This window comes from Malurus melanocephalus, unplaced genomic scaffold, assembly GCF_030028575.1.
Source record: "Malurus melanocephalus ecotype Western Australia unplaced genomic scaffold, MMel_1.1 scaffold_49, whole genome shotgun sequence".
Classification (NCBI taxonomy): domain Eukaryota; kingdom Metazoa; phylum Chordata; class Aves; order Passeriformes; family Maluridae; genus Malurus; species Malurus melanocephalus.
In genome coordinates, this window is record NW_026623281.1 from 2,509,673 (window position 1) to 2,531,225 (window position 21,553).

The 21,553-nt window shown below is 37.3% G+C and overlaps 2 protein-coding genes and 1 long non-coding RNA gene across 3 annotated transcripts; 2 read left to right on the top strand and 1 right to left on the bottom strand.

Moving 5' to 3' along the window:
• Positions 1 to 564: 564 nt before the first annotated feature.
• LOC130573040 (mannose-binding protein-like) lies at positions 565 to 4,409 on the top strand. Its single transcript, XM_057365160.1, is given in 6 exon segments — positions 565 to 700; positions 1,274 to 1,465; positions 1,816 to 1,982; positions 2,740 to 2,811; positions 3,423 to 3,554; positions 3,971 to 4,409. Coding segments are annotated over 6 exon segments (1,014 nt in total). The 3' UTR covers positions 4,286 to 4,409.
• A 2,425-nt stretch (positions 4,410 to 6,834) lies between these two features.
• LOC130573062 (uncharacterized) lies at positions 6,835 to 20,942 on the bottom strand. The gene is made up of 3 exons (XR_008965293.1): positions 20,791 to 20,942; positions 19,665 to 19,801; positions 6,835 to 6,988 (listed from the first exon to the last, which is right to left on the bottom strand). It is a non-coding gene; the product is annotated as an uncharacterized LOC130573062 (long non-coding RNA).
• Positions 13,712 to 20,137, top strand: LOC130573061 (pulmonary surfactant-associated protein A-like). The gene is made up of 4 exons (XM_057365214.1): positions 13,712 to 14,863; positions 17,302 to 17,437; positions 18,687 to 18,764; positions 19,477 to 20,137. Exons 2-4 carry the CDS (start codon positions 17,317 to 17,319, stop codon positions 19,851 to 19,853), a joined length of 576 nt encoding a protein of 191 aa, XP_057221197.1. The 5' UTR covers positions 13,712 to 14,863; positions 17,302 to 17,316; the 3' UTR covers positions 19,854 to 20,137.
• Positions 20,943 to 21,553: the final 611 nt, after the last annotated feature.

The following is a 21,553-nucleotide window of genomic DNA, read 5'->3' on the forward strand; positions in this document are numbered from 1 at the left end:
AAATATAAGCCAGGATTCAAGTTTTTCATACTGGTTATGAAAATACCTTCCTTGTTTTATTTTAGTGTTGCCATTGCTCCAGACKTTGATGGGAGCCTAATGGAGGAAGCACAGAGTATATATAAAAATGGTACTCCTTAACCTCTACTTTTTATCGTTATTATAATGCTCTTACAGTAATATCCTAGTGATTATACTCTATATTATATTTTATCAGGTGAAACCTGACAGGGAAAGCTGCTCTCTGTGGGAAATCTTTTCTGAAGCTTAAAATAAAGAGAARTAATTGAGGTGAGTAGCAGAATTCTTGCTGGATTTGATTTTTCTCTCTTACCCAAATCTGTCAACTAAATGGTGATTCCCTGGGCTTCTTTTTTTGACTGATAGAACTGGGAGAAATTAAGAGAAAATAAGGACACTTGACTTTAGTATGTGATTTATTTACTGTAAAAGTTTGTCAGCTCATGTTTGTGGTAGTTTAATTTTTTTTAAATTAAAACAAAATACAGGTAAACCCAAAATACATGAGTTATGATTGCCTCACATTTGACCCTTGTGTTGAAAATGAGGGCAATCACTGTGGTGCAGCTTGTCAGAGCTTTACCTTACATTGTTACTGTCTGTAACTGCTGTTCTGCTCAGAGAGGGCAGCAAAGGACTGCAGATCTTTTGGAATCCAAAAGGAGTTCAGCTCTGCGATGTAATACTGAGGAGAAATGTATTTATTAATATAGAGGGTTCTGAAAGGAGAAATAGGGGAGGCGTTCAGATCATTGCTGCTTAAACACACTTGAGGTTTTTGTCCTTTAAGCCGTGGGTGTTTGCAAGTAGTGGGGATTCTAATAGGAGAGAAACARTCACCTTGTGCTTAGGCATTACAGTGGCCCTGAGAGGTTTGAAAAGAGTCCCAGCAGAAACACAATGAGCTGTTGAGGGTTCATCCTCAGCTGGAATATTCTGACTCATTTGGCATGAAGATAAGTGCTGTAAATTTAGACATACAATGAACAAAACATTGACATTAATTTTCAGCATGGTGAGATTGGTGCCTATTGCTACATTAGATGTTTTTGTTACACCTTGAGACTTTCAGGCTCTTATAAGCTTGGTTGTTTCTTTTCAGGTTTCATAATGTGCAGATACGGTCAGGGGCTATAGGAAATGGTTCTGACACTATGCCTTTTGCTGAACACAGGAGTGTATTTCCCAGGTAATTCTTTAAAATTATGTAAATGGAGAAATTGATGAAAATTCTCTGTTTGATTTGTCACAGATCTGGGGAYTTATCTTTTTCATCCTTTCAATACCTTGGTACTTTGGCTTTTACTGCTGACAGTAAGAAGTTCAGTTAATAGAGAAAAACCTGAAAAGAAAATTAATTCCTGCCCAGGAATTCAGTGCAGTGCTCCTGCAGTCAGTGTCTTACCWGGCAGAGATGGTCCCAAAGGTGCAAAGAGAGAGCCAGGTACAGAGCTGTGACCATTTAAGAATATTATAATTTTGACACTTCTTTTCATCCCTTTACTCTTGTTTCATGTCTCCTTCAATCTTGCATTTTGTCTTTTTACTTCTCCTTTTCTTCTGCCCCATTAGCCTTTTGTAGGCTCAGCACAGTTTCAGGAAGCTGAACATGCTTTCTGCATTTATAGTGCTACTCTAGATACTTGCTTTTAATAAATAAAAAAATAATATTCTACATTTTCACAGCAGCCCATAAAATAGAGATGTAATGAGATTTTAATCTGACCGTACCATTTGTACTCTGAATCACTTCCCATTATATCCTACTAAATTATTACTGCTTTTTCTTTCCAGGGGCCACCTCTCAAAACCAGAAATCATGCTTGCTAGAGTTGCCTATTAATCTGATGGTCATAACTCAATTGCTACATACTCTCTGTGCCCCAACAGCAGAATTCCCCCAAGGTATGATTTTTCAGGTAACCTTTTCCATGCACTGCTGCAAACAGCAAATAGATCCATGAAAGCTTTCCATCAYATGGTGGAACCAAGTCACGCTCTCTCCCAAGCTGCCAAATCAGTTTCTGTCCAAACTCATTAGTAAGTACACATGAAATTGCATATTTTCTTACCATATCCTGTCTGTGTTATCCTGTGTATACCACCCACCTTGGAATTAGATACTTGCTTTTCAACCTCAAAGGAAATTCTCATCATTATCAGCACGGCTTGATATGAAGAATGACATAACAGTGGCATATATTGATATTCTCTGTAGACATTTTCCAGTCCACATACTGACTGCTCAGTGTGCCCCTCTCCAATTCCATGGTTGAAATAAGAAAAGCCAGCAGTATTTTTCAATAAAATGCTTCAGAGAGGAATCCTTAATGTTTCAATTTAGCTAATTTTCTAGATCATATACTGTGATGTGTGATTGGTTTACAGCTGAAGTAGATTGGCTTGCTGGTTTGAGAGCATGTGTACCTCTGCAATAACATGAGGGAATTTATTTCATTAGACTTTCAGTGCCATAAGTAGTTTTAGTAAAGGTTTTTTCATCAAAGTAATACATTTTCTAGGAAATGAAGCTTTCCAAAAGAATAATTCAATTTTCCTGAGATGTTTTTATTTTACTGGGAGTGGGCAGGTGGAAGGCGAAGGAGTCAGTGTTTGTTGCTCTCTTTAGGCATGAAGAAAACATAATGGAAGAAAAATTTAGAAAACATTTGAATGATTTTAAGTTAAACTCTAGGAGAAGAATTAAGAGACCTATAGAGCTTCCCTGGAAAAGTGGGACCTTCAAGAATAAATGGAACTTTAGGACCACAAGGACAGAGAGGAATAAAAGTACAATATGGAAATAAGAAATAAATTACTCATATTTCTATAATCTGATTTTCAACCTTTTAGTATAGTCTCAAAAAATACTTGTGTTAGTGTCTGGTATTCCTATGGCATCATTCGAGGAAAGGTGGGATTTCCAGAAGCATGAGGAGCAGAATAATGAACCATCTATTACACAGGAGATTAATTGCCCAACAGAACTGAAAGTATCTGGAATGAGTCACTAGCTTACTGTATTTTCTGTGAGTGAAATACCAAGCTCACGTTATAAAAAACATATTTTCTTCTCTCATTCTTTGCCTGTGCATGCTTTTATTCCAACTTTAATTCATTTACAAAGGTTCTCATGTGTGTTTTGCCTTTGAGAACTGGATTTTGCCACTGAACAGATGACTTTGGCAACCTTAAGAATTCAAAGCCTATCCCACTTAGATCAGGGAGAAGGAACTCCCAATTGGACAAATTCCCTGAACTAATCTGCAGAGTGGCCTGTGCTTTCTGCTCTGGAAACCCAATATCTCTTTCCTGTGGCATCAAATTACAGGAGAGCRGAGCATCTTGAAGACAGGTGTTATGCAGTCATTTTAATATAAATTATTAAATAACAGCCTTAACTCCCAGTTGTGGTAACTGACGACTTGCAGAGAAAGTGGCTACTTGCAAAAAAAGTACAGGTTTTGGAGGCTGAATTAAATAAACACAAAAAAGGTAAGGTCCAACTGTTGATAAGTTCAGTTTTCGGCCTGGTAAAATGATGATGATTGTGCTGGAGAAGAGATAGAAAAGTGTAGGTTGAAACAAACATTGCAAATTTCTTTCATGTTGCTGATGGATGRTGGTCATTAATTAAATGATTTCTCATTGAATACATCCTTCCTGACCTGACCTGTCAAATTTTAAGGATCACTTTGCACCTGACAGAGCAGGGCATGTTACATGGACTGCAGGATCAGCCACTGTTCTCCAGGTACTTGTGCTTTAAGCATTGCATTGATATTTCCAGGTATCTGTTTTGTTTGACTTGTATAGGAGTCTGCCCTACTGCTTCAAAATTGTCTCTTTATAGTTGGTATCAGCTGCTTCTGAAATACWGTTGTGACATAGGTAAATAACTAGAACATCATCAATTTTTGGTATAATACAATTACATTCATGTTTCCAGCTTTGCATTWAAAGAACATCAGGAGTATTGTTAAAAACAACATTTGTCTCAACTGGAAAAGAAGGAAAATCCCTTTGAGCAAAAGTTGGAAGTGCACTTGCGTTTTCTAGGAATGAAGCTCAGAACACAGCTTTACAAGAGTTTGTAACACCTTCAAAACAGGCTTGTGTGGGGATATCTGAAGAACAGACTGGAGGCAGGTTCATGCATCTGAATGAAAGTACTTAGAAGAACTGAAATGATGGAGAGCCAAATAATCTAAAAAAATAAGATTGTGCAGTAATACAGGACTCTGGGAAAATTGAATTACATTAATTGCTCATGAATTCTTGAGTCAATGAAATTAGGAAAACCCGAAGTTTGTTCCCATAAAGGAACAATATATATATATATATATATATCAGTTTGTTCCCATAAAGGTGGTCTGGAATAATCAGAAACAGGGTGTATTTATAATTGTTCTCTCTTTAGAAAACATTTTTAAAAAAAAAATTCCTAGTAAAATACAGATTTCATTTTCTCAATCATTATGAATTAAAACATGTCTATCATCATGGTATAAGTGTAATAARTTATGGCATGCTTCACAGGCTGGTGGCTCTTTCTGCCTGAGTTCCTCATAAATGCAGCATGAGGAAAGCATTTTTTAATAATCTTGAAACTAATGAAAAATTTGTCTCTATTCCATCTTTGAGCTGAGCTGTAAAAGTGGGGAGATTACTCTCCAAATGCTGCTTCTGATACATTCTTTTATTATATAAATAATAGTGCATGCAGTCCTGTGTTTCTTCAGTATTTAGTGATGCCTTTGCTCCTAGTGCACTTTTATTCTAGTTCTAAAATTGACTGATAATGAACACTTACWGCCTAGAGTGATGTTTATCATCTGAGTACAGAAGTCCACTGCAGTAGCTACTGACATGGAAATAATTTCTTTTTTGAAGTTTCAGCTATTTTCATGCTGTTCTTCCCCTGTGATAGGAAAATGAATTGTGCTGTAACTACAAAGAGGAATAAAACAGTAAACCAGTCAGCCAGGTTGCTTTGTGAGTAGTGGAACAATCACAAGAGAACAAGATGATTTTTTTTTTTTGCAATCTATAGGCATCAACTGAGGTACAGGAGATATAAATCAAGATTTAGGTGTAGTGGAAAGCAGAAAATTTCTGTCTTAAATTAAATACAAAAGYCTGCTAGTGAAATGTTCTCCAAATGGAATTGAGCTCATGCAGAAATAAAGCAAAAGGCCCTGTGTATGTGATAGGTCCTTAATGCAAGAGAAGTGATCCTRTAGGTTTTTATGATTTTCTTGATGGGAGCTTATTTCACCTCAAGTGAACTGCAAAAAACAGGATTACAAACTRTATTAACTCGGAATCGGTGAACATCATGACAACAAAGCCCAATACTACAAGTYTGACAATTAAGAAAAATGTTTCCTTTGAAGCCTTTAAGTGTTTAACCATGGAGGAATAGATTTTCAATTTGTCTTCCACTTAGTTTAAGACTAATCTGAGTGCCTCTGCAGACAGAAGGATTGCATCTCCACTGGCAAGTTATGGACCCATGGGAACACAGGAATGTATCTGTACAGAGGAGTATTTGATGCCCAGCTCATCTGTTTTATGGCTGTTATTTTCATTGCCTAATTCCCTGTCTACCTTTATAAGTAATGACATTTTTCTCTCTGCACTAGTTTATACAGGTACAGCAAAAAAGCAATTACTGAAATTGGTAAAGGATATGAATTTTCCAGAGTATGATTTATCTGCTGATCTGCTTCATGTCCTCCTTGTCTTTACTGGCAAAGTATCTTAGCAGTTCTCAAGTGAACTACRTTCCTTTTCTGCATTAATTGGTGTCCTGCAGCTATGAAAACCACAACTTTTTAAATTTCGCCTGAAAGATTTTAATCAATATTTATTATATAAAACCACAGGAAATGGTTCAATGTTTAAAAGATGTATTTGGGTTTAGGGACTAGAGATAATTCAGTCTCGGATGCATTCGTTTGGAAAGATTATGTAAGTCTGTTTTGGGACTGTATCAAAAAATCACTGGGAATTGTTTTGAGACCATTTCATTTGGAGCTGGACTAAGAGCAATGATGTGTTTTGCCCCCCATGCATCAGTACATTACAATGACTAAACTACTGGTTTGAAGAAAAAAACTCTGGAGTAGTATTTTGGAGATATATAATGCTGGTTTTTTCCAACTGTTTTTTGGGTTTTTTTAGAAATACTATTCCTAATTGCCATGTCAGTCACTTTCTCAAGATTTCAGCTCTGAAGTGTAATTTAGACTGATTTGTACATTATTTTGCCCTGCAATTCTCCAATAGTGTTGAGAAAGTGATGAAGCTTCTTGTAACCTTATGTTAATGTTTATTTTCATAGAGCACTGTGCTTCATTCAAATGGGATCTATACAAACCACAAAATGGTTTGCAGGTAAGTGCAGAAGTGTTCTTGTGCTAAACACATTGGAAGTTTGCAAAAGCAGAATGGGCAAACAGAATTCCTGTTGTATGCTCAGTTTCATACAGTCCAAAGTTGTCAGATAACTAACTTTTTTACCAGGCTGTGTACAGGAAAGGTGTATCTGAGCTGCACTTCTTGARTCTTCTTGAAATAAACTCCCAGTCCTTAGTCTTTTAGGCTTCACTCAGGTGTCCAGCATTTCCTGTCTTGTAGGTTTACTGTGTTAAAGGGAAATGGTCCCCCATCTGTAAAACCTTCTGTGCAGAAGGGAAGCTGCCAGCTTCTCTTCCTTTTGAAAAAACCAAACTCTGCTCTTCATTACAGTGGTGAAAATGCAYCTCTGCTGGAGCTGCCCTAGAWATKCAGCTGTGCMAGTGAAAGYGTAGCTCTGTTAGTCTGGGCTTACCTGGTAAACTGTSCTGTCCTGAACCAGTGCTCAGAGCAGAACAGTGGTGGTGGAATCTGAGAGCTTTGAGTGCATTGTATGGGAACAGGCTGATCTCAGGCTGGACAAAAGTCCACAGGGCAGGAACCACACCTAGAAATAGAAAATGTGCTCTTACTAAGTCATATTACTTAAAACTTTAAAATTCAGCAAGGTACTGTCAGCTGTGTCCTGAGCTCTGACCTTCTTCATTTGTGTTRGGGACGCCTTTTCTTTCTTGAGGAACACCTTTCTTCAATAAGGCGCTCAAAAAGAAAGAGTTTGAAACTGTGTTCTGTTGTCTTCCAAGAGGCTTAAATCAGCATCCCTTAATTTTGACCACTTAATTTTGCATTAATTRTAAGCTAATCTGTATTTGTTGTTATAGCTCTGATTAGAGCCATCTCATATGGTGCTAATATGACCTCCGCAGAGCTTCTGAGTAATTCAGGATGAAAGCAGTGTTTATTAATCAGCTGCTGGGTTTATCTTTCTAAAACACAATTTCAGGTTAAGTACAGGCTCAGGAGGAGCTATCCTGTCACATGTGAATAAACACAATCTCTGAAAAGCTCTTTCCCTCCTCTTTAGTTTTCAAGTGGCAATTTTCGGTGGAACCTACAAGGTGCAAACAGGAAGCCATCCAATCATTAGCAACTCATACTTACTGCTTTATTTTTTATTTCTATAAATAGGGGGAAATGGGTGGTTAATCTAGTTTAAARCACAGGAGAAGTGTTTTCTTTGCTGTGACTTGTTTCCTGTTTGCAGGCATCAAACTCTTGAGTTAATCATGCAGAGGAGAAGCYTTATGCTGGGGTCTGTGACTTTGGCAGAATCAAATGGCTCTGCTCTGTGGTTTGGCACCTGGAAATGTAAGGAGAGAAAAATGATTCCTGGGTTGCAGTTTGGCCAGCCAGTAATGCTCAGGGGTATAAATAATGCAGGATTACCTGGAAACCTAGGCGCAGTGTGGTTTCTCTTTTAAGCCCTGCCAAACCTCTCAACACTAGCAGCATGACCGTGTTCTCTCTAGTAGGAATGAATTTTTCCTGAGGCACCTGCAGTTAAAATCTCTTTTTACGACCTGTAACCCTAGTGAAGTTTCAGACATCAGTAGCTTGAGCTGTTTAGATCAGTGCTTCAGGGTAGACAGTTTAAGTTCCTGGCTTGCTGGGAGCTCTGGTTTGTTTATGACTGCAGCTAGTGGCACAGTTTGTCCCTCAGAGCTGAGCTGTGCGTTAATCCTCCAAGAAGCTTCTGGCAGCTTTGCAGTGGGAGGAAGACTCTTCAGTGTCTGGTTGRCATCCTCTTCCAGGGTATTTAAATTCAGATACAATTTCAAGCAGCTGGACTAAATACACAGAATGTGTGAGCAGCAGTTGACCCACACTTAGGTGTCTGATTTCCGAGTCCGTGCCATGTTTGGCTCCATCAAAACAGACCTATTTTGTGCAGGAGGTTCAGTGTTTCCTTACTCTTCAGGCTGTCTGGGCTCACTTAGGAGAGTCTTGAACAGAGTATCTTCCCCTTTTTCCCATTTGCACTGTTGTGATACAGCCCTTGGCCATCTTTGCCTTGAGCTTCAGACATGTCCAAAAAAAGGCTCTGTGCAACTTTCCATCCTGCCCCAAGAATTATTCTCAAGCATATTTATGATTCAGACTTTTGATAATAAAAGAAGCTAAACTCTACAAGTTGCTTTAACTGAGATGGACACAGCATTTCATCAAATTTAGTTGGAAATCCTGAAACCTGTTAAGCAAAATCACAATGTATACCTTAGTTACCCTCTTGACTGCACCTAATGGATTCATTGCCACCTCTGTAAGGGTGTCCCACTCAGAAGTGAATTGATCAATACTACATTGCCTACAGATCACAACCTTTTATTTTCTCAGTCACCCTCTCCACCCTACCTAAGCAGCTTTATGTATTGACAGAAGCAYGGAAGAGACAGGGAAAAGTAGTAAAGCACTTTTTAAAGCCTTTTACCTCTTTTTATTCCGGAGCTGCAGCTAAAATGAAAAAAGGGTGTATTTATGGTACTTCCTAAGCCTGCTAAGTAGAGCTTTTATTTATGCATCAAAACCTAGTGGAGCAAGTWTTATCTTGAAGCCTCTGATTGTCCTCTGTGGGCTGTTATTTTCTAGCACATGGTATTTAGCTTCAAGCTGCAATTGCYACCCTCTGGAGAACCTCATCTTTCATTTTCATGAGTGAAGTGCATGTCTAGCTTTCTGACTAATGGTGTAAAAAACTTAAAGCCTTTCAGTTGAAAAACTCTATGAGCGAAGTGAAAATGTTCTTTTCTTTATAATGTCATGTTTTAAATTCTGTCTTAAAGCAGAAACTGTATTTTTAATAAATGGGTATTAAGTGTTGGCAACAATATGGGCAGGACTGGATGGCAAGAAAAGCTCTCAGCTCATCACTCAATAGCAGTTATAAAAGCTATTTAAGAAATATTTCAGATGTGTCTACAGGGCTAAAGTGTATTATATATTACTTCACTGAAAATTGTACGTTACACTCTTTCTCAGGTTACTGGGAGCTCTTCAGTGGTGACGAATGCTGCAGTCCTGAAATTTACTTTTGTCCAGTACTCTCAGAATAGTTCTGAATTTGATCTTTATTCTGGCAAACTATGAGTTGTTGKAAAGTATAACAGTTTGCATTATTTATCTCTGTCACAATGTGTGTTCCTCAGAAAAGGTAAAAGAACATAAAAGATGGCAGTTATTACACAGTTGGGCCCCATTTGTGTGGGAAAGTAGATGCTGGAGAAATAAAACATACTATTGGCATGGTGACACTGATACCAAAACATTCAGGAGCACAGTTCTCCAGATTTTGCAAACTAATTTTGTAAGCTACTACTCGAAATCCACTTCAGCTTTAAAGGATTGTCCATGGGAACAATGGCAATGGCCTGGCCCTGTGCAAGAACAATGGCATTCCACTGTGCCCAGGAGGCTGGGCTGTGCACAGGGCTGAACACAGGCACAGCTGGGGAAAACCTATGGGGCTGTTATTGTCTAGATTGGATCCCTGAGATGGTCTGGTAAGGCAGACAAGCAATAAGGCTGATAGAAAAATAATTGTATTTGAAGTGTTCTTGTGTAGATCCCCACTCCTGAGAAACAAGCATATTCCTGTCTGCCTAGAATGATTCCTCAAATCTGAGTAGAACACCAAAACTGATTTATGAATAAATAGAATAAATATTTTCATTATGCTACAAAAGGTATATTTTATACTAGAMAAGGTAGCTGAAAATATTAATAATTGTGTAGAGTTTCTCTTGTCTTACTAACAAAAGTAGTGTAAAATCTTCAAAACTACTCATAAAGCTACTATAAAGGCTGTAAGGGGTGGCCCCTGTGGAATAACAAAAGGATATTTTATTAGTTAAGTAGTTGACATTCATGGTTATTACATTTCTCAGAGTTATTAAACATTCTCTTTGATTTGTCATTCAAGTTAAGTCTGCTGTGTTTTAATAACCTACTAAACAATTTCAGTTTGAATCATTTTAGCCTCAAGCAACATTCAAGATCTTCCCATCTCTTGAGAGAGAATCTGAGAGTGTAGAACTCTGTTCATTCCCTTTTTTTTWWAATTTCWAWTTCTTTGGATCTTCATCTRTTCCTTGTTTTTATCTATTAGATRAATTTCAAGGGGTTCTGCATAGAGCTTTTCTCGTTTACCCTTACAGGAATCTTSCAAGAATATTTCTCACTGAAGCCTCTGCAAGAACTGCACCTTTTATAGTTTCAAGTCAGCTCAGATGTATCAATRAAAGAAACTCTACATGCTTCAAACAACACAGTCAGCTAAAACACAGAGAATTTTGTGTTCAGTCACCTGAAAAGTTCTGTGAAAAAAAGGAAGTGTGCAATACCTGTTATCTTAATTTTCAGCTCATAACAACAATAACAATCATGATTAGGTGGCGTTTTCTGGGAATTCATTTCAGGTTTTGTCCATTCAGTAGGATAAAAAGCAGCTTCCTTTTACTGTGACCATCAGACCTTAACAGCAGCTTGGTGAGTTTATTATTTTCTTTTGCTACTCTGCATTTTCAGCCATGTGTTTTCAAAAACAAGTTGCTCCCAAGGACTTTGAATCTCAATTGCAAATAAAACATTGACAATGCTTTTGGATACATATGTTCCAATACTTATCAGTGAGACATTATGAAGCCATTTCCCAGCAATAACAACGTAATAAGAACTTGGCAGGATTTTTTTCTATCAGCAGGCTAGATTATTTTAAATTGATAACAAGAACCAGGTGGCTATTTATAAGGGCAAGRTATGAATTGCAAGCACAGGTTTCCAAGGCAATGCTGGCCAGYGGCTGTTCAAGCATAAATTGCTTCCTATTACCACTTTTGATAGGAGGTAAATGGTCCAGTTCATCTCTGTGGGAACCCAATGTGGCAGGACACCTCCATCATTCCTCTTTGCACTGTTTCCAGTAAAAGAAGGCAACATTTACTCCCCTATGATGCACCTAATTGATATTGCAATGAATAATTTTGTTGTGTTGTTGAACAAAGATTARGAACCATGCCCCATACTGTTATGCAGTATTCCCATGAGAGGGCTACTTGGTGCAGGAGATGCAAGGAGGAGTTAGAGTTGGTAATTTGGCCTACAGGATACAAAAGTGAATTGATGATCTGGGAAACAAAATCAAGATCCCTCAATGATCCTAGGAATACCATCTCTCTAATGTTTAGTTACTCTAGCTTTGAAACAGGTAAGAAATAGGCTTGAAAACATCACTAGGTGGTGAAGTTACAATGAAATATATCTGGTTTCTCTTTGCTTATAGAAGGACAAGACAAGCTGATTATAGTATAGTTAAATTTTTTCTAAGCTTGGATAAAGAATGTGAGAAAGGAGAAGTAGAGAGTGCTCATCCTGCCTGCAGGAAGGAAGAAGGTTGTGTCTAAAAATCTGTTATAGTCAAAACAAGAGCTCTTTGATGATGTCTCTGTTTTAATGCGCTCTGGTTGATTTTTTTTTTTTCCCAAGGCATAGAAATGGTTCCATCAAAATGACTTGTCTATCAACCATTTTCATAAAATCCAAGAGGCCACTTTGCTGATGTCTGTAATATAAATCAATTATTTGAAGTATATGAGAAGGAATCTAATATAATCTGAAAGCAAAGGACAAATAGTTCTGTTAACATAGGCTTAAATTGTAAGTTCTTTGGCAGGAGAGAACCATGCCTTTTTTTTTTTAAAGAAAAAAGCTCTGAAAGCCTGGTCACCTCTTTTCATGACAACATAGTTTGAATTGCTTTTCCTAGAATAGAAAATAAATTGAAAGGGATGTGGTGTCCATTTGAAGACTTTTTTTTTCTTAGCTTATGCTTTCTGTACTTTGCAAGATCAAGGCTATGCAAGGGCTGTTCAGTCTGGTAAAGCCTGCTCTTCAAAATGCAATACTCCAAGCTCTGTTGCCTATCCCTGCTGTCCTCTTTTTGGAAGTTCACGATCTGTATTCGGTATTCCTTCTGTTTCTCCATCCACCTGTGCATACTGAAACCTAGAAATGTYCTCCCTTGGATCCACTCCCCAAAATAAGTGTGTTATTAAGCTGACAGCATGTCAGTGATGCCATGTTTTTTCATAAATATAAATATGTCTCATCAGCAATTACATCCTTCCTGTGAGATGTTTATCCCTCTAGTTAAAGTATAGGGCACACACAGCACTAATACAAATTTTAAGATTTATCCACAGCAGGATTTGCTGTCTTTCAGTAGCAGCRTAGTAAAGTGTTACACTCGCTACATTCTTTTCATCCCAGTCCTGCCTCACGGAATCAGTAAATTAGCATACAAACTATTTTATCAGTGTTTCTTATTTTCCAAAGGTGGGGGACTGTTGAACTTCCCATATTTTTGTTTGGTTTTGTGTCAATAAAATTAAATTGCAGGTGGGGCAGAGGTAACACTTCATCTRCTGGATTGTTTGATGACCTAAGAGGTGACATATGCTTAGTGCCCTATATTTCTGATGAAATTAAGCTGATGCCAGTGAGCACTCTTTAAACACTTAACTCTGTATGATTTCAGCAAATAGATTACAGTGGAAATACCAGACAAATATAAAAAATGACTGCTGTTTTGAAAGAGGTAAATATGGAGAATTGACCACACCTGTTTGCCACACAGATGCTGTTCCAAGGACACGCTCAGAGTCGATATCAGGAACTTGCAGCCCAGTGACACRTTTAAGGTTATCATCTCACAAATTGCTAAAATAAACTAACAAGGTTGTGCAGCCCTATTTTATGTGGAAGAGCATGGCATGGCTTTATACATATCAGGATATGATAAGTGATCATAATCGGTTGGTATCAGATCACTTCTGAACAGCAAAATGAGGAGCTTACCTTGTGTTCTGAAAATGAGAGTTTTGGAGGCTGTATAAAATTAGTTCTGGTTTTGAAACCACCTTGGCAGTTAGTTTTTTGACAGTAACATGCACAGCTGCTACATAAAGAAGCAGTCTTTCTGAGTATGTGACATCTTTGAAAATCAGATTCCTTTTTTTCCCCCAAGTTCTCTTTTGCCAAGAGCTGAGCAGGCCACTGCAGAGTATGGTTTTAATTCACTGGCAGCACAGCATATTTAATATTCTTATGGTTCATCTTAATGGTTGAAAGAGGTATTCAGTACCTGGGGTCCACTGAAACAATTAAAAGTTCCCTGGCTGAGTTTTGTGGATGTCTCCCAGCTCAAGGCTTTGAGCCATTACCACACAGGTTATCTATAAATTTCAGAATTCCCATTCTTGTAACTATTCTACAGGGGAGCTAGGTTGCAGAAAAAATATTTACTTTCTTTCTTCCTTATTTTACTATGATGGTTTTCCCTCATTCTCTGCTGCATAACTAAGGAAAGTAAATCCAATGACTAAAYAATCTCTCACATTGGATTATGTTTCAGATTTCTTATCAGATTCCATTGTGTATGTATAATCTGAGTCATGGGTGAAACARCTGTTATCAAATGTATGTTTCTTCAAAAGTTTTGGTGAAAGATAATATTTGATAAGATTTTCCTAGATCACAAGCCGTGTTTTGCTCATGCCACACTTTCCTAAATGGACAGAGATAATAGCTGTGGGGCTTTACTGATCTCCCTGTTTAATGTTTTCAATTCTTTATTTATTTTTTTAATGATAAAAACTGTTATAGATGAAAGAAACAGATCTATAAATACTTACCATGTTCATGTAATAAAGATTATATATACAAGGTATATACATGGTGAGGATGTATGTGGACAAACATACAGCAGAACAGTTAACCCTTACCAGCTGTTGCAGAGCTGCCTAGAAATTGGATCTGTAGGAGATTGTGTCCTGGTAACAATCCCAAGAACTTCAGCACCTAGTAATTTAAAATATTGCTTCTCAAAATCTGTATCCAGAAAGTTCCATCTTATCCTGGAACTGAATAAATTTTCTGTGTACCCCAGAGGTCTGCTGCCATTCAGGAACAGAATTACCTGTGTCTTTGATTGTGCTCAATTGTCTGGTATTTGTGCCATTCCCAAACTGCAAAAGGAGCTGGAAAAAAATATTGTCTATAACATATATTTGTGGGTGTTAATTGATCATTTGGTAAAAAGGACACATGATATGTCCTCAGTTTGCTGTTTTTGGGGGGTTTTTGAGATGGAGAACAGGCCATACTGGGCACTTTCAACTGCAGGACAAGATTCACAGGTGTGAATAAAAATGGATTTAAGTGCCTACACTASTTCTAAAGGGAACAAAACCTCTGCTTGCTTTTTTTTCTTGAAAATGATGTTCATTTGAGAATTTTGTGCTTTTATGTAAATTTTTCCAAGATCTGTCTCTGACTAAGAGAAGATCAACTGTACTGTTCAAGAGAGACCCGAAGCTCATGGAAACACTGATCATTCTAGAACATGGCTGGAAAATTGTATTAAGGTGAGGTAAGTACACCAGATACACAGAGGGAAGGCAAAGTTTGGAATTCTGATTACCAGGTTAGACTACCTGGAAGGCACCAAGCTTCCCTAAGAATAACCTCAAGAGTACTTTTCTTTTTACAAGAGCCACTGGTAATAATCTGCCATTTTTTGCTTTTATAAAACAGCAAACAGTTTTGAAATGGGACCTAGAATTGACGTAAGTTACTTTACATTTTTTAATATATTTTGTGTCTACAAATCYGATGTTATCTGTTAGTTCTAGATTGTATTTTCTACAACATTGGCTTTCTTTTGTTATAAAAGAAAAGGAAATTCTCAGCCCTTAAAACAAATCTCAGTATTTGCATAATAAGTATGTGAACAAAACTAAACAACCTCATTCGTAGCCTCAGTATMCAGTCTCCACTTCAGCCATATCATTTAACAAACATGACACTATATAAAGGGGATTTGTGGGAACTGCTTTTTCATTTCACTTTGAAGCAGAAGGGTAAGTTSAATTTCCTTTTAATAAATTACAAGAAATTTCAGCTAGAAGGCAAACCCATTCCTTTTGATTTCTGTGGTCATATTTACRTTTTAAAATTAAATTTTCTTTTATTAACAATTTTTTTTAACTTTGCTTATACTAGCAATTTTAGTAGATAAGGAGATGCCTGAAGGACACAAGATAGTAATGACTGATGAAGGTCATTAAAACCAGATTAAAACTGAAGAGCTGTGTTTTTTCCATTTTGCCATATAACTGGTCAGGAGTCTGACTCTGCATCATAATCCAATTATGAGCTGCATTAGTCCATTCAAATGTAATTCCCTGARTGATCATCACCAGGCAAAGGGTACAGGTTGTAATTGCATTTCCTTATCTCGAGGATGTCAGTATTCCTAGCCACCTAAGGTAGGTTTCTGTTTGTGACTTTATTAATCTGCTCTCTCTGAGTCACTGGCCAGTGCTTTCAGAGGTGTCTGTGGCCTTCAGTATGATAAAGGGTAAATCACTCAAGATGCTTCAGATCCCGCACGCAAAACTCAACAGCACAACTYAACATGTGTTCCCAGGTGGATTTGATTTTACATTCTTTCAAATGGAAATTCTTTGCCATAATTGAGTATTTTTATATTCAAGGGTATGTCCCATCAAATTGACTCTGATGGGACATTCCCCTAGAAAAACATGTGGGTGTTGACCCAGATAAGAATAATCTCAAAAGTCTTCTATGACAGAGTCAATATGGAAGATATAAAGAATGCTTTTTCTTTTAAAAGCTCATCCATTTAATAAATAACACTAGACTGATGTTTTGATTCTGCTTGGCATGTATACTTTGAACTGGATATCTTGTTATAGTTGATGCACCAAGGTGTTAATAACCTTACAGCATTCAAGCCCATCAAGTTTTTATTTAAAATTTTAAGTGGAGCTAGAGTTAGAACATAGTATGTGTAAATTATGATTTTTTTCTCTAATTCATGCCAATAGAAAAGTAAATAAATGGATATTAAGTTGTTTTGTATGAGAGTCAACCCATGAGGATCATACCTATTAGAAATGGATAGCTCTTCTAGAATCTTGAACCTTTCTTTATATCTCCCCTGTYAGTTTAACTGAATGATGTCAATAACTGGGTATCTCTGTGCCATAGTATCTTCCAGTCCTTCAGGTTTTGCAGCTGCACAGCCCACCCACTCACTCTGCTATAAACCCATTATGTGTAGTTTTAAAGTGCTTTTTAGTCATGATATCTCAGCACYAAGATTATAACCCTACTTATTGTTTTATCTGTAAGGATAAAATAAGATTAATAAGCCTATTGCCAACCAGCCAAAATGCATTTTCTASAAGATTAACTCTGACATTTTCAAGCTTGTGGAATTTTGTTCAAAACAGGATAGAAACGTCAGCTGAGCTACAACATTTTACCCACGTGTAAAACAGTATTACTTTGTGCCTAATAAATGTGCTTAGCTAGTACTGTGCTTTAACAAGGTCCAAAATATCACAATGACCACTCTAACAGATTGTGCCTTTCAGGTTAGTATCATATGATCATTGAGTGATTATGGTYCTTCCTGGCAACTAATGGCTTAAGYGTGATAAATTGCTTCTCAACCCATCATTTCTCAAGGATTAATCCAACAAATATTCAATGACAATGAAAGGGAGAATTTGTCTTCACTAGTCCCAGACTTGTGGCTATCATCCTGTAAGAAGCACACCAAATTTCATCAGTCTAGAAACAGTTTTGTGTATAAATTACACAATRGTTGCAAAATAAATCTGGGAAATCTCTTACACCTAAACTATAGACTTTATTTAAACAAGGAAATAATGTAAATTTCAGAAAGGGATGAAGTGGACGGGTGCTGTTGTATAAACCAACAACTACAGTTTCTTACAAAATCTTTGCCTGACAAATGTGTGGGGTTTTTTTTCATAGCTGGCCTGAGAAATCATGTCTTACTCATCCTACATACTCATAGCACTGGCTGCTTTATTAGTGACTTGCCATGCATTGAGTRAACATCCAGGAAGTTCTGGATTGCATGATATCCCTGGAAGACATGGTCTGAAAGGTAAGCAAGCTTGCCTTTTTAGCAAGAGATCCTTGTCACAAAGGCTGCATGACTAGAGACACTTAACACAGAAGGACGTGCTCTCCAGGAAGCAGCTGTGTAAAGCAGAGGAAGGAAAACTGAATGGAGGAAATGGACAATTTAATTTCTTTTCTAAAAGACAGGCCTGTCTGTTCTGGGGGAAGAGGAGACGTGAACAGGTTATCAACATTAATGTGTGTGTGTATATATATATATATATATATACACACACACACACATGTATATATATGTGTGTACCTTTGCAGTGCTTTTCCACAGACTTTCCAAAGGGTATTGCTTCTTTCACAGGAGAAGCTTTTTCTTTTTCTAAAAGTATGAAGACAGTGTTATTCCAGTATTTACAAATGTGATTAAAAGAATTCTGGCATGTTTCTCTGGTGTTCAAGGATGGTAAGTGCAAAAGTGGACTGGTAAGGAACACACCCTGTAATATCCCTTCCACGTAGAAATATTTTCTCCAGGTCTGCTCACAGGGCTAAAGCACTGCAAAAATTATTCACAGGCTCATTTTATTAAGTAAAATATAGGGGTTTTAATGGATTATCAAGTGCTGTAACAATTGCAGTGTTGCAATTTGGGGATGCAGTAACATTTTGTTCATCTACAATGCTATGTTTCAGTTGCAAATAATGGATCATGATCATGGGTGCATGTTAGTGACTCTGTTACCGAGGAAAAGTGGTGTGGAGCAAAGAATCCACCTTTACAGTGGGTTCCCCTCTTTAGCAAGCAGTGCCGAATGGTCTGTATTTCCCACTACCTGTTTAGATTCCTTCCTCTACCACTGTTTCTGCTTCCATTAAAGTAAAATAAACACAAAATACACCCAGCACATTAAAAAGAAAATAGTGCCATAGAAACTGTTTCCTCCTCGAAGTATCCCTTGTGTCTGTTCATTACCAATTAGTAGAATGAAACTAACTCTCTTTGGCAAAGCAAAAAGCTTCAACCTATTCAACCCTTCAATTTCTTCTGTGCAGAGAGGTATCAGCAGCATTTCAGAGGATTGGAGATTTTTGTTAGTTTGCTTTGATATAGATTAACAACGTGTAAAAAATACTGGGAAAACACTTATTTTACCCCTGCTGATGTTAAAAATATTATTTGCAATTTAGTTTTGCGAAATGATTGTTTTATCCAGGGGATTGTTCCTGTCAACAGAGCCTAGTTTTGTTTGATTGTATAACTTCTGGTTTTATCTGCATAGGTCTGTCTAATTTGCTGGACACCCACCACCGCAATGTTTTAGTAAATTTGAAACACCGTCTTTTCCGACTGGAGTCTGGTAATTCTTCCCTTTGTTACTTTTTCAGCTCACAATCAATTTTAAGTTCAATAGGTGAAGTTAGTTACAGAATCACAACTTAAAGAAACTGCATTTGAAAATGATACTAAGTCCCAAAATTCCATTTTCTCATTCAAAGCATGGGAGGTCAGGACTCTTACCCTGAAGASAGTAGACTTCTCTTGGCAATTGCAATCCACCTTTGTTAAAATTGGATTTACKAAAATTATTTTTTCAACTAAGAGATGTTGCATTCACCACATGGATACATTGGAGCTCAGTCTTGTACCACATTGTGACCACTTCTATCTGTCAGCAACCGGATTGTTAAAAGGGATTCACAAAAAAAAAAAAAAAAAAAAAAACCCAAAACTCTCTTTCTCAAATTTGAAGCATACTGATCTTCTTCAGAAAGTACTTAAGAAGAAAGTTACAAATTGTAACAGGGCTGATATTTAGCAGGTGTTGGTGGGACATCCTTGTCTTGGAGACAAGGACTGGTGTTTAAAGCAACAAAATGATATATTTAGTGAATAACTAGTGAATGGGTAAAATTTAAAATCTTTATTCCTCTTCATCCTTTCGTCTCAATTTTTCTCTCTCTTCCTCTTAGCACTTTCAATGTTCTCTTCACCTCTTGATTTCTCTTTGCTTTTACATCAATATGCCATAGAAAATTTTTAAAGCTAACTCTTTTCTTTTCATGTTTCAGTGCTTGCTTTGAATGGGAAAATAAGAAAAGTAGGRGAGAGAGTGTTTGCCAGCAATGGGAAGATAGTTGACTTTGCATCTGCACTGCACTCCTGTGAAGAGGCTGGAGGAACTCTTGCAGCTCCCATGAATGAGGAGGAGAACAAAGCCATTATGGACATTGTGAAACAGTATAACCGATATGCTTACCTGGGCATTAGAAAGGGGGAGGCTTCAGGTCAGTTTAAATACATAAATGGCACACCCCTGAGTTACATCAACTGGCACCAGCATGAGCCTAACAGCAAAGGGAAGGAGAAATGTGTAGAGATGTACGCTGACGGCACCTGGAATGACAAAAAATGCAACATGTATCGTCTCACAATCTGCGAATTTTAAATAATGGCCTTTCAGCCACTTCAGAGCATGGAGAAAATGAAATATTCTGCATTTAGGGTATATTAAATTTCTGCAATTTTTCTGTATCCTAAAATATAAAAGTAATCATATTATGGTATTTTTTATCCTTAGGAAAATGCCAAATGTCCTAGATGATTAAGATGATTAAACTTTGCCTGAACTGATGTGTTTCTCTCTTTTGGAGGGGTGGGAATACCTCAGAATTCATTTTTCGTGGCAGACTGTCTCCACACCTTAGTGAAGATTAGAGTAAAATTCCAAGGTTTGAATTTGAATATTGGAAAAGTCTGAARTTAAAATTGCCTATGGCTTCATAGTGGAAGCATTTTAAAGTACTTGATAATTTCTGCCTTGAAAGAGATGCACAGAGAGCATTTATGCTTTCAGGTTTTGGACATCACTTTCAGTGAGAGTGCCTGTGTTKTGTCATATTGAACCACTCACTGATTCGTCAGCATCCACGTTTAACTTTTATTTTATAAAAATAATAATCCTACCAAGTACAATTAATTCCTCCAGTTTCAGAAGCTACTCTCTATRAAACATGAAGATAACCATTGCACTAGATTCAAGTAGACAGAGATGTGTATAAAATGCTAAATATGGCATTTTGTTGTTAAAACAGCACATTCCCTCAGAAAACTGTGAGATTGCAGTGTCAGAAGACCACCTTTTCCCAAAATATATTCCCACATATCATTTTAAGGAGGCAGCTAAGAGAAGTTCTATCAATTCAAACACCTCTGCTGATGTCAGCCAAGCAGCAGCACAAACAGACCACAACTCAAATCCCATAGGACCAATGGTCCCAAAGGTCCCATAGGACCTTTTCACAGAATATTTTCACTGCTACTCAGGGCAGCTGCTGAGCAAGGGCATCTGAGCAGAGTGCCATGAGCAGCAAATTCTCACATACCTCACAGTGAGGAAGTTCTGGGCTCATCCACTGTCATTGTCACACTACCTGAGGGGAGAAAAAAGAGAAAACACCAGCTTTAAARTACATGCACTAAGCACATCCTCCTCCCCCACATTTGTTTCATTTTCCAGCCCCTGGGAATCTGCACTTGCTCCTGACAGTGATACAGGAAAAGCCCCCCATCCCCCCCCAAAAAAATCACTACCACCATGATCTCTTACTCTGTGAACCACAAAAAGCATATTCATTTACATAAATCTCCAACTAGCTTTGGGATATCCTATAGCTTTAGTCAATGAAAAATTTATTTCTACCACATTGGGGTTTATAAAAGAACTATAGAGATCTCCTTTTGAGATYTTCAATGTGTAAAATCTTACAAATGGCTTGACCAAATATAACATCTCCATCAGATTTAGACTTSAAGATGCTGGGGTGGTTTTCATCCAGTTAAGAAAAATAAGATTTTTCTTTCCCAGTCACAAGCTATTTATTACATCAATAAGCAAAGCATTTAGGCTAGGTGTGAAAGTCCAATTTCCTTCAGCTTTAGCCATTATTACTAAAAAAAGGAGAAAAAAACCAAATCAAATACATACATGTTGCCTAAAAATAAAAMCTCCTCAGATCCAGTCAGAGAATGGCTAGGCAGTACTTTCCCATTTACGGTTCAGACTTGATCTGTAACATTTCAGGTAAATGGATGAGCTATTTTCCTAAAATAAGTCCATGTAACATCCTTCTCAGCTCTTCTCTCTGT